The 13196-nt window shown below is 36.2% G+C and overlaps 1 protein-coding gene across 1 annotated transcript; it reads right to left on the reverse strand.

The window, feature by feature from the left end:
- Positions 1–5872: 5872 nt before the first annotated feature.
- Positions 5873–7206, reverse strand: LOC110097015 (mitogen-activated protein kinase kinase 9-like). Its single transcript, XM_020823221.2, has one exon. It carries the CDS (start codon positions 7152–7154, stop codon positions 6108–6110), a length of 1047 nt encoding a protein of 348 aa, XP_020678880.1. The 5' UTR covers positions 7155–7206; the 3' UTR covers positions 5873–6107.
- Between the last annotated feature and the right edge of the window lie 5990 nt (positions 7207–13196).

The raw sequence follows: 13196 nt of genomic DNA on the forward strand, positions 1-13196 counted from the left end.
TTATTATTATTATTATTATTATTATTATTATTATTATTATTATTATTATTATTATTATTATTATTATTATTATTATTATTATTATTATTATTATTATTATTATTATTATTATTTTGTAGAAACCATTATCCATTAATAACAAAAGAAAGAAACATGGAAAATAAAAAAGCTTGAATGGGTAAGACTACCACTTTCCAAAGACAAAAAATAAAAGGAGAAGGGTTAACAGCTTCAGAAGCACCACAGACCAAGCAGCAAACAAATGACAAACAAAAAGAAATAAAAACGAAGAGCCACTCAAGTGAGAAGGACTTCTTCATTGATTTGTATTGCGCAACAATACCCAATACAAACAAATAAAAAGAGGTCACTTATTAAGCACTTGAGGGGACTAAGTCCTTGCCAGTGGAATATGTAAAAGCCTTCTTCCTCTTCCTAGGGCAGGTGGCTAAAGGCCCAAGTTGGAGGAGCTATCTGTCCGAGTGAGAATTGGACAATCTTGGTTGTTGCTTGCGAAAGTTCACGATCCTATTAGAAGTTTCTTCTATTTGTTGTAACTTCTAGGCCAAAAATTGGATAGGGGGCTCAGCTTGTTGACGGGTGTCTTGGTCTTTTGGAGTCTTTAGTTTGCCTTTCGTTCTCTCAGTGACAATGTTCCAAGCTCCAAGGGAGGATTCATCCTTTTCCTCACAAATAAGGGGCTCTTCAACACTTTATGCATCGGCTCAAGATGAGGGGATGCTTGGGGGAAGTTCACGGATGTGGCTTGCACCTTGGCTGGCGGCGGCTGCTGCTTTTGGGGGGATTGAGGGCCACGGGTTGGAGCCTTGGATAGGCAAGCCCCATTGGCATGGCCAATGAAGCCACAATCGAAGCAAAAGTTTTAAGCTCTTCATATTCGACTCTTTGAAAAAATCGTCCATAAAGATCATTTTTAATATTTTATAACTAAGCCTTTTTAGGTTTACTTTTATCTTTCTTAACACAGGTCAAATCTAGTACTTCTATTCTCCTAACGAGGTCAACGGGAAGACCACCGTTTTACATGACTAAACCATATAAGGCAACTCTTTCTAATCTTATATGTCACTGGAGCTACTCCAACCTTTCAAAGATTTGCTCGTTTCATATATTGTCTCTAAGAGTAAACCTCATCTCAGCAACACTTAACTTAATATTATGCTTATTTTTTAATGGCCAACATTTTGTGCTATAAAATATTGCAAGTCTCACCACCATCTTATGAAAATTTTCCTTAAGTTTGAGTGGTACTTTTCTATCGCACAACAAATCCGAAGCATTCCTCCACGTACTTCAACTTTCCAACTTGAATTATACTAATAAATTTCATATTATGTGATTATTGTATTTATTTCTATATGGTTGGTTTTTATAATATTTTTGATTGCATGATAATTAACAAATATTAGATAGATAATTTAAATACTTTTATGTTTTAAAGTAGAATAAATTAAATTAAAAAAACATGGAATGCAAATTAAGAACATTGTCTAAAAAAAATATAGGCAATTGAAACGCAATACTATATATATATGTTTTGCTAAGAAAACCAAAATATTATTTGCGATTTATTATTAACAGTTAAAGAACGTCAAGTGTTGTTAGAAATAGTCAATATGAAATTATTATTTGTTTGCCTGCTTTAAAATGAAATATAAAAATAAGAAAATAAAAATGATATTTTTTTATTATTGTAATTTTTAGTATAAGGTTGAATAAATTTATAAATAAGTTTGTTAATTTATGATAGATTTGGTAACATGTTGATTTTAATAATGACTTTGATTTGAAAATAATTAGCAGATGCTATTTAGATAATTTAAAAAATTTATTGTTTTAAAATAGAAATAAAATTTTAATTCTAAGGATGTGACTGCTTTGCATTTCTAATTATAATTCTTATATAATTTAATAATTATTGATTTCAAAATATGTTTGGGTTTTGTTAATTAAAATAATAATAATAATATAGAAAGTTCGATGTTGTTAAATGTAATATGTGTGTGTGTTTTGTAATTGAATCGAAAATTAACATCCTGAAACTTAATATTTAATCCTTATGATATGATATTTTACATTTACAATGTTAATTTAGAGTTACTAAAAATAACATTATTAATATCCATAGGCTTAAAAATTAATCTTTAAATAATTAATATGAATATTTAAAAAATGCATTGCTATTAAATGATTGAATAATATTGATGACATTGAATTACCGATACAATTATTATTTTTAGCATTAGATCATGCAACCTGTCACATTATGTGAGTTGTAAAGCTATATTGGGTAATCAACTATTCTTGTTGCAACAATTTTCCATATTATTATTGTCAGTAGTAATCTTGTCATATAAGATTAACAACTGTAACCTATCATAATAAACTTTTTTTTTTATTTTCATTATTATTATTTACTTGATTTCTTCAATCACTATTATATGAGTGATTCATGAAAAGGTGGAGTTAAACAGTTGGTGGCGGTCCTTCAGTTATATTTGTTTTGCCAAAAAGAAGAGTTCTTCAAGTTTCATTTTTTTCTTGATGATGAACGTGCAAATTTTAGAGAAGATTAGAGGCATCCCACTGAAAGAAATGTTCAATAATGCGAGTAGAAGCATGCATGAATGTATGGTAAGGTCTTCTGATAGTCTCTTAAAATTGAAGGCAAATATAAACAAAACTTTTAAGTGTTACATGCGTGTTTGGATATAAGATATAGATATCAATACTTATTTTTGCATTTGCATGCCAAAGTTTTGAGTATAAACAGTTATAATGCTGGAGAATTTATAAACAATCAACGATATGGTTGGAGATATGTATAGAAGAAGTTCTATGAATACAATCATCATATGATTAGTCTTCGCTTTCTCCGGTTGCAAGCCTACACGATATGACTTCTCTTATATGCATGTTTTTTCAAGTTGGGTTGTGACATATCATGTGCCCTAAGTGATTGTAATTGATTACTTATTAATGTATAATTATTTTCTTGCAATTTTTCTTATTTCTATGTTAGGTAGCAATATTATTTCATATAATTTTAATTTTTTTTTATTTTATACAATATTTTATAACAAAACATAAAGATATAATGATACCTACACATGAAGTCTATTTATTTACCAAAATTTTATTTGCAAGCAAAATCACGATTTGAACTTTAATCTTTTGTATTGTATTGTAATAATTTTTATGAAATATTCTAATGATTTTTTTTTCTTGATAAAATAAGGGCCCACCAACATTTATTAATTGGTCAAAATAATCATGCAAGAAATATTATCATAGTGATTTATATTTTTTCTCATAATAATCTTATTATTATTTTTTTAAATTCTTAAACTCTTATAATATGTAGAAAAAATCTTTTAAGAAATTCTTAAGTTTAATTAATATGTGGGGGACATGAAAGCCAAGGCGCAATGAAGGGTGATGGCCCACATTTCATTTGCTCTAATTTTCTTTTATTTCTCTAACTAATAAGAAGCTGACATAATATAGAAAAAATTTTCCAAAAAAAAAAATATGAATCACGTGCCAAAATAAAAGGTTGGAAAACGGAGCTGCGCCACCTTTTTGGCTTTCTCTTAGGAGCTTCCTCGTGGCTCGCAGCGGCTGATCTTACGCCACGCGCTGGGGCCCAGCACTAGTGACTGACCTCACACGTGGTGGCGTAGATGTGGCAATATAGGGAACATTTATTTGGTCTGGTCATCTGACGTAGTTCTATGTTCGGACGTCAGTAAAATAGGTATTGCTCGGTATTGGTCTATTTTGCTCGGCAATAACGATAAATACTATTATGTGAAGACCAATACCAAACAATACCGAGCAATACCAAGTAATACCGAACAATACCGAGTTTTTCTTGGTATTGCTCGGTATTTCTCGATATTACTCGGTAATGGTCTTCACAGAGTGATATTTTTTCATTATTGTCAAGCAGTACCTAGCAATACCGAGCAATACGCTAACATAGCAATCCCTGATCAAGTCGTCGGGCTGCGCAGTTTTTAGTAAGACCACATGGCGACATGTTATTGGCATCCGAACGTAGAGCTACGTCAGGTCACCTGACCTAATAATTGTTCCAATATACGGGACCCACCATGCAGTATAATATGATCCAATTAATTTTGGATGAGAAAATTTTAGTTGGAATAAAAAAATGTAAATTTATTTGACATAAATACAAATTAGGAATAATTATTTAATAAAAATTTCATTACACAAATGTCAATGGTATGCCAAAAATTTTAAATTCCATCTTAATTTTTAATTAAAATAAATAATTCGAAATCCAAGTAATTATGTTTGAGTGATACTTTAATTTTATATAAATTATTTTAATGAATTAATTGCTCAATATATTGAGATAAAATTATCTCTTTAAGGTTATATATTCGAGCAATATATTATGATTTATCATTAATAGTTAATAAACTAAATTTCTTTGGCATAATGGCTCATTAGTATGATCTATTAAATTCTTATAGCAAATTTCAATTTTTATTTATGTTTTTTTATGATTATGGGTAATTAATTTAATATAAGTAAATATATATATAAGGTATTTTTAATAACAATTTTTTAAAAAAATATTCAAAGAACTATTAAAATCAAATTTCTAGCAACTGTTGAATTGCTTAATTAGCGGTAAATTATTGGATAATTATTAATTGTATTTACGAAAAACATGTGGCTCATAATCCAATGTCATTAATGTGCATTATTAAATCATATTGTATTCATTTTTCATGATTTTCAACCTTTTTTATGTTTGACTTGCGAAAAGAGTTCAAAATAAAAGTTTGAAGGGTTTTAAATATCTCTCTTGTGTGCCAGAAAATTTGAGTCCGCATAATTTATGTTTCACGTCTTAGCAGTGTGCAAAGATTAAGTATGAACATATAAAAATGATAAGACAAGAAAATTTTTTACGTGAAAATTTGAAAATGAAAAAATCATGGGGCCTAGCCAAGTTGCTAAATTCACTATACAGTAAGTGATACAAAGATACTCTTTTTCATTGTTAAAGAAGATGAAGAGTACAAAGATAAAATGTCCACAAATAGATAATTTATGCCCACAAAGCTTAATTTTTCTAATAGTGATTTTAGAAAACCGAGGTCCACAGGTGGACAAATATACCCAACAACATGATTAATTTTTTTTTTAGTATTTTGATGGAAGTGGTGATTTTTGAAATTGGTCACCGTTGATGACTGCGGTTGTCGGTGGCGGTTGTCGGCAATGATGGTCGAAAAATGCAAGAGAGCTCCCACTAGTTCTCTCCCTTCCTCCTCCCCCTCATGTGTAGAATAAGAATCTATTTCTAAATTTTTGTGAGTGTCATACTCCGTAAATATGCAGAAAATATAGGAAAAATTAGAAGTTCTCTATCAGATGGTTAATATTAATTATTTCAATAATAGAGTTTTTATCAAGCATTTAAGTGCCTAATGATGTCAAAATTAGGTGATCTTAGGCTCGTTGGATTCCTCTCGTGGAGCTGCTCATAAAAATGACATATTTAAAATTTATTTGATTACCCAATTAATGGTTTGAAACTTCAAAATGTGTTTTAGTTTTTTTATTCGAGCCCATTTGGATTTGGATTATGCCGATTTTGTTATTTTTAGGTTGTTCTTATTGAGACCTTCAATTTAAAAGTTTGTTGTGATTAGAGTTTGAATGATAACAAATTTAATTTTGAAAGTTTCCTACTCAAATATGCTTCAAAAGTCTTAATTTTCTCCTCATTTGAAATCAAGCAAATCCAACAATGTATAGCTTTTGTGGTTTCATCTTCTTGCCTTTTTGCAATTCAGTGAGGGCAAAAAAATTCAGTGAGGCACAAATAACATTTTCATTTTCAAAGCTTTTCTTTTTTATCTCCGAAAAGTTCCATTCTTAATCAATGCCGGAAAACTAAAATATTCTATATACAAAAATATCAGAATCAATGAAAGATTCAAGGGAAAGGTTAGCTAAAAAGCTAGAGACGGCCGCGAACTTTCGCAAGAAGCCGTGTATGTACAAATTCACAAATTTAGCCGACTCTTCCAGCCGGCGGGGAGTCATGACCCCACCGCCACAGCTACCGGCGAAATGATCTCCCGAAAAAGCAAATCCGACTCCTCTTTGTCCCGCCCAGCAATGAAGGGATGCGCAAGTAGCTGCGCCACCGACCACCGCTTGCTCGATTCCTTCTGTAGGCATCGCCGGATGAAGTCCCGGAAATCGCTGGAAGCCGTCTCGGGCAGCTCCGGCGGCTCGCCGAAGCAAATCGCGCACATAAGAGTCGCCCAATCCGGTCGTTGTCCCGGCGGCAACAGAGGGAAGTGACCGAGATGGAGCTCCAGCACAGTGAGCCCCAGACTCCACACATCGGCCGCATAGGCGTCGTAGTTGCCGCCATATGAATCGGGATCGAACCTCTCTGGGCTCATATACGCGCAGGTGCCGACGTAGGAGACACAGGGGTCGAGAGATCGGCGCATGATTTTACTCACACCGAAGTCAGCGATCTTGATTTCTCCGGCGGCGTTCACGAGAAGGTTCCCAGGCTTGATGTCACGGTGGACGATCTGGCGAGAATGGAGGTGGGAAAGGCCAAGGAGGACCTGGCGGGCGATTCCAGCGATGGCGAGTTCAGGGAAAGGGAGTCCACGGCGGTTGAGAAGGGATTCCAGGGATCCGGCGTCCATGAACTCAAGAAGAAGGGCAGTGTCACCGGAGGGCGTGGGGATGACGCCGTGGCAATGAATTACGGTGGAGGAATCAGTGCTGCGGAGGATTTCAACCTCCCGTGCGATCTGTCGTCGGCGGAGGGAGTCGTCGGCTGTGAGCGTCTTGAGAGCGTATACGGATCCTGTTCGGCGGTGGCGGACCTGATAGACTGTTCCTCCATTGCCATGGCCAAGGACCTTGATCTTTTCAAAGTCGGAGAGCCGGTGCTCGCCGCTCGTCGGAATGGCGGCAGCCGGCAAAGTTGCCACCGGCTGCAACGGCAGTGGGGGGAAGCTGAAGCGCTGGCGGCAATCAGGGCCGCCTGTTGGATCCTGACCGGGGAGATCGAGGGTCAGATTTCCCTTAGGTAGCCTTCGCTCTCTGATTACTGCCATTCGGGTCCTGAGATCGGATTGGGGATTTTGGCGACTGTGCTGGGGAAGATAATGGAGGTTATATATATAGCGGAAGAGTGGGAGATATAAGTGCTGATACGATCACCTTCCGTCTGGGCTTTTAGAGCGAAAATACAATTCGGTGAGAATAAAACGGTGAGTGGATCCTTTCAGAATAGAAACGTGCTTGGGGCGGTCACGGAGAGCGGACGGTACTGGAAAGGAGGTGGAAGCGAGCGTGCGACAGTGGAGGTGGTAAGTATGCAGACCCAAAAAAGTAACCAAAATTGCGACTCTTAAGTTTTAACTATGTGTATCTGGGCCCCGCTACTAAATGTGATTTGATTGGGCAAACGTCGGATTGGATGGCTTCAGTGATTGAAGGAGTTTGGACGGTAAAGAGTTTTTTCGTTTTTTCGCAGTTTGATTACTAATTGCCGTAATCCTTATAATCTCTTAAAAATACAATATAAATTTTATAAAAAAAAAAATTCTTCATTAGTTTTAAATTTTAAATTTGAATAAATAAAAAATAATAATTAAAAATTACTTGAATATTAATAGCCTGGAGCCCTGGACTAGTTTTTTTTTTTGGATTTAACATAATTCATACTGGTATATTCTCAGAAAATTATCTTAATCAAGCACGAATCTCAAGGCAGAATCGAACCGGAAACTTCACAAATTAAATTCAGGAGTATCAGAACTCCATTTTCAGCGAGCTTACAGTCAAACTGAGCGTCTAGGAAATACGAACCCAACAACACCAAATTCAACTCAATCCGAGTCCAAATGAGTCTGAATCGAAGACTCGAAGTGCTGTTGGAAGGTTCGAATCACAATTTAAATTACCAAACGGTCTCCGATTTTACCTATACTCGAATCGAACGGCTCGATGAGATAAATCCAACGAGCCTAAGATCTCTGAATTCCGACATCACTAAGGCCTTCAAATGTCCAACAAATGGTGCACGATCGAATGATTCAACATCAATCGTCCATTCAACCGCTCCCTATTCGCCCTTGATCTCACACCTATTTACAAGTCATGCCACTCCAGAAAAACTATAAATAAAACCCTCATTCTTCACAAGAGGACTCAAGTGAGAAGAGAGAGAAGAAGAGAAGAGAAGGAGGAGAATCAGCTCCTCCTCGACTACTGCCGGAGTTCTTTCTGCCACCTGAATATGTCGGAATTCTGTCGGATTTTCTGGAGACGTCGGAATTCTGCAAAACTTTATAACTTTGTTTCAATTTAGAAGAAACTGATTGTAATTTGATCGTCCTGACTTGTGGGACGAATCAATCTTTGTACTTTAAACGAACACTAGTGGAACTACTTCAACTGGGCATGGCTCCGTAGTTTTTTCTCTTTTTCGGGTTTTCCACGTAAAAATTATGGTGTTCATTTTCTCTTTTCCTGTTTGTGTGTGCTGAATATTCGTACAACGCTTGAACGTAAAATTACAAACTCTACCGCCGCGTATATTTTAGCCCGCAACCCATACAATTCTATATTATTGATTCTTTATGTAAAAGTTATATATTATTTACGAAAATGATAGAGATTTACATATAATCGTCACAAATGATGTAATTTTGTGTGATAAAATAATGTATTAATATAATATAATAGAAATATAATGTACATAAATATATTTTGTGGTGGAAGTTGGAAGAGTGATGTAGCATTGGTGATGTCTTTAAGAGAACGTTTGTTATTTATTTGTTAATTCTCTTTTGTGAAATAGAGACTAGAAATCATAAAATTTGGTGTAAATCATGGTGTTGATATGCAATGTTAGAGTTGGTATAGATGGAGTTCATCGGCATTATAAGAGATGATGTAAGTTGATATTTTTAGCAAAAATAAATGACAAACTCAACATGTGTTCATCGATGACCATGGTTAGAGAAACATAGTTGAGGAGAGTCATATTTAGGTGATTATTGTGGTCGAAGGACCGCGGTCAGATGTCGGTGTGATCGAAGAAGCATAGTCGAAGGATGTTGATTGAATAATCATAGTTGAAAGATTGTGGTTAGAGGATTGTGATTGAGCAACGAGGCCGGACAATATCATTTGTACAGTGTAATTGAAGAATCATGGCTGTGCAACAATGATTAGATTATAGTAATTTGGCGAGTTTTGTTAGAGGACTATAATCAATTAATATTTGCTGGTGAGCCGTGATAAGATTGATCGTGATAAGTCAACCGTAATTTGAAGTTCTGATTCAAGTTTCAAAAATTTGATCTAGGCTTATTTGGATTTGGATCAGATCAGTTCTTAAATCCACAAATGAGTCTCATCAAGTCATTTGGTATGACTAAAAACTTGTTAAAATCTAAGTTTGAATAGTTATGAATTTAATTTTAAAAATTTTAAATTAAAATATGACTCAAGAATTATGTCCATGCAAATCAATTTTTAACGACATGTCATTTTTTAAAAAGCTTAAAATTAATATTCGGGGAACTAAAATAAAAGGGCAATTAGTTTTTATTTTCTCCTAATAAGGAGACTTGAGCAAGAAAAAAAAACACAAGATTCACGTGCGAAAATAAACTGAAATATTTCGGGTGTTGGGGGAAGCTCAACTATTTTTCTCTTTTCGTCGGAGCTTCCTCGCCGTGGACCCGCTTCCAATGTGGAAGCATAGTGGCTGTATTATTATGAAACTTGGTGCTGACGTGGCACTGCCGGGACCCACTAAAAAGCAGTTTTAAGAAGCAGTAAGATAGCTGTTACAAACAAAGCATAAGGCTTCATTTGAGACGGGTTTTTGCAGCTTTTAAAGCTGGCTCAAATTTTAATTTTTGTACTAAAAAAACTACTTTAAAAAACAGTGATAAAGTCATCCCAAACGAAGCTACATAACACCAATTATATGTATGAAATTTTAATTTTAATATAATAATAATAATAAATTAATACAAAAGAATTTTATATAATGTTGTATTCAAAATTATATGTGGGTGATAGCCATATCTTACTTGTATAATTTGCAATAAAAAATAGAAAAGTAGAGAAAGAGAATACGAGAGAATATGAGAAAAGTATCTCTTTAAATACATGAAATATGCCTTAGAGCTTTTCAAATATAAGATAAACTCCCATATAAGCTCCGTTTGGGACAATATTCTTACTACTATTTAAAACACCTTTTAGCACAAAATATGCTTTAGAAAGCAATATAAAAGATATCTCAAATTACGCTAGAGGTGTCAATTCGAGTCGACGGGTTGGGTTCGGGTCGACCCGAGTTGACCCGGGTCTAAATGAACCCGACACGTTTGCAAAAACGAGTGAGACATTTCAACACGAACTAGATCCGGGCGGGTTGCCGGGTTGACACGATCCGACCCGCGCGGCAGAGGATGGAGCTCGCCACAGTGCGAGTGCGGACAGAGTCCGCTGGACCATGCGACTGCATGAGTTCAGACTTTGGATGGAGTCCGACAGTCCGTGGGACCGCGGGAATGCATGAGTTCAAACTTTGGACGGAGTCCGCGGGACCGCGGGTTTGTGCAACTGCGTGACTACGGGAATGCAGATCGGGATCGAGCGTGTGGACGGAGTTCGCGCCTTTGCGGGAACGCGCGACGGCGAGAGCGCAGTTGCGGGCGACTGCGCGAGCGTGGTAGTAGGCGACATCGCGACTCGCGAATGCGGGCGGAAACCGGGATGGACTCAACTTTCAGGTCAGTGTCGGGTTGATTTCGGGTTTTCGGGTCAACCCAAACCCGACCCGCTTTTTTGAAGCGGGTCAAAAATCTGAACCCGACCCGTTTGCTAAACGGGTCAACCCGAACCCAAATTTTTTTGGGTTGGGCCCGGGTCGGATCAAAAATAGTGACTAGTTGTTCTGGTCCGATATAACATACTATTGTGAGATCGACTTCTTTTAGCCAATTTGTTTGGCTCAAGCCTAACAAGACCATATAATAAATTTGAGACTGAGTCTTCGTTTAGGTCGGCTTTCTTATCGCTTATTAAAGCAATTTTTTAATTAAAAAATTAATTTTTGTACTATAAAGATGCTGTAAGAAGTAGTATAAAAGCTGTGCCAAAATAAGCCTGAGTTGACTACCAAAATGAAGCAAAAATAGTTCACTTGGCATCATTTCTTAGGGAAAAAAGTAAAGAAAATAAATTAAAGGATTGTATCACTGATGACTGCATCATTCAAATTTTAATTACTAGTTGAGTTTAGTAGTTAAGGAAAGTGCGCTACTTTCTCCTAAGTCTAACTCCCAGCCTGGAATTAAAGACATTTTAATGTTACGGGACTTGAATGAGTTAGTAAATTGGGCAAGAATTATTATTATTATTATGTAATTAAATAAAAATATTGTAATGAAGTTGCTTAATTATGTGATTATGTCATGCATTACTTCAGTATAAGGAGAACCGAAGCTTGGCATTTAGAGGAAGTCCACTGTTTCCTACTATTAAAGTAATATTCATTGATCAGGTATTATGTGCGAGTTATATGAGGACATAATTATAAATTAGATTGAGTTTAAACATATTAAAAATAAATAACTCATATGATTTCTTGCTTAATATAAACCATGTAATTCTCGTTAAAGTATAGGTTCATGCATGAGTTGTAGTTGTATGTACTTTAGTTCCTCAAAATATTGATCGTTGGCCGGTGTTGCAAGGTATTAGCGATGTTGCGAGCATTGAAAGTCCTACATGGGGTCCTGGTTGGATACCCACACTCTCAGCGGGCGGGCTTCTCCCACCCACGCCTACTAATGCTGACATTCGAGATGTTGTACCCACTAGCTAGGGGTGTTAATATTTAACACAAAATGGAAACATGACTTGAACCCGACTAGAAAATTATGGTTAGACTCGACTCGATTTTGAAACGGGTTGGGTTTGTGTTGATTCGGAAACCTGAACTCAACATGGGTTAACTCGGGAAAAACGAGTCTGATTGCTTGCATGTCGGTGCCCTAGTTGATCGAGTCTGACAACCTGTATAGAGCGTCACATCGCATCGACTGGCAGCCTGCATCGAGTGCCCGCGTCACTCGCGTCACGTCGAATGCCTGCTCCGCAATCCTGTCGATTGCCCTCCCCTTCGTTGCATCGAGCCATTGATGTCTCACCCTTCCTACGGATCGGGTAGGAAACCTGACCCGTACGGGTGGAGATAGGATTGGATCAACTAGTTTCGAGTCAGTTCCAGGTTTGACCCGAACCCGACCCATGACTTGATTTTGACAACCCTACTACACACCTATACCCACTCACTTTCCATGCATTTGGAACTCAATTCACCCCGGACTAATGGTCTTGAGGCATGTTGCCATTTGCTCTGACTTCAAACTTTCAAGCTGCATATCAGACTTTATCATGGTTGCAGTGCTGTTCAGTGTTATGCATTGCGTAGTGAGGATTGTGATAATATACTGCATACAATGGTTTGCAATGTAAATAAAGTTTATCCCACGATGTTGAGTACCCACCCACTAAGTTATGGGTGTACATATATGGTATGGGTGGGTATGTGGGTGAGTGTGTGTATGAGTACTCAATGCAGAGCTCTGGAGCATTGGGGACAAACATAGAAACAATATATTTGATGTACTTGAAAATCATTAGATTTAGTTGAGTTTTAAATGTACTAAAAATTTCTGTCATTTCTGCCACCATTGCCTGTAATCCATTAACGATTGCCTCTATCACTTGTCACCTATTACAGGCCACCACCGTCATTGCTAACCTCCACCGATGTCTTTCATTGTCACACTAGCTAGTTGACGTTGCCACCAACACCATGCATTGTTAAGCTCACCAATCAACACCATTGTCACACCATCATCGATCACTAGCCACTAGCTTTCACATTCATTGAGTTTTAAATTCCATTCATTTAATTAAACTCACATCATCTTTCTCTCTCCTTATCCACCTTTCTTTCAAATATTATTATGATGTAAATCGATATTATTAATTTTCCTAATTATTTATTCAAAATTTTCATTATAAATATTATTCACAGAAGCCATCTTAACCGTATA

Source organism: Dendrobium catenatum, unplaced genomic scaffold (assembly GCF_001605985.2).
Source record: "Dendrobium catenatum unplaced genomic scaffold, ASM160598v2 fragScaff_scaffold_760, whole genome shotgun sequence".
NCBI classification, from domain to species: domain Eukaryota; kingdom Viridiplantae; phylum Streptophyta; class Magnoliopsida; order Asparagales; family Orchidaceae; genus Dendrobium; species Dendrobium catenatum.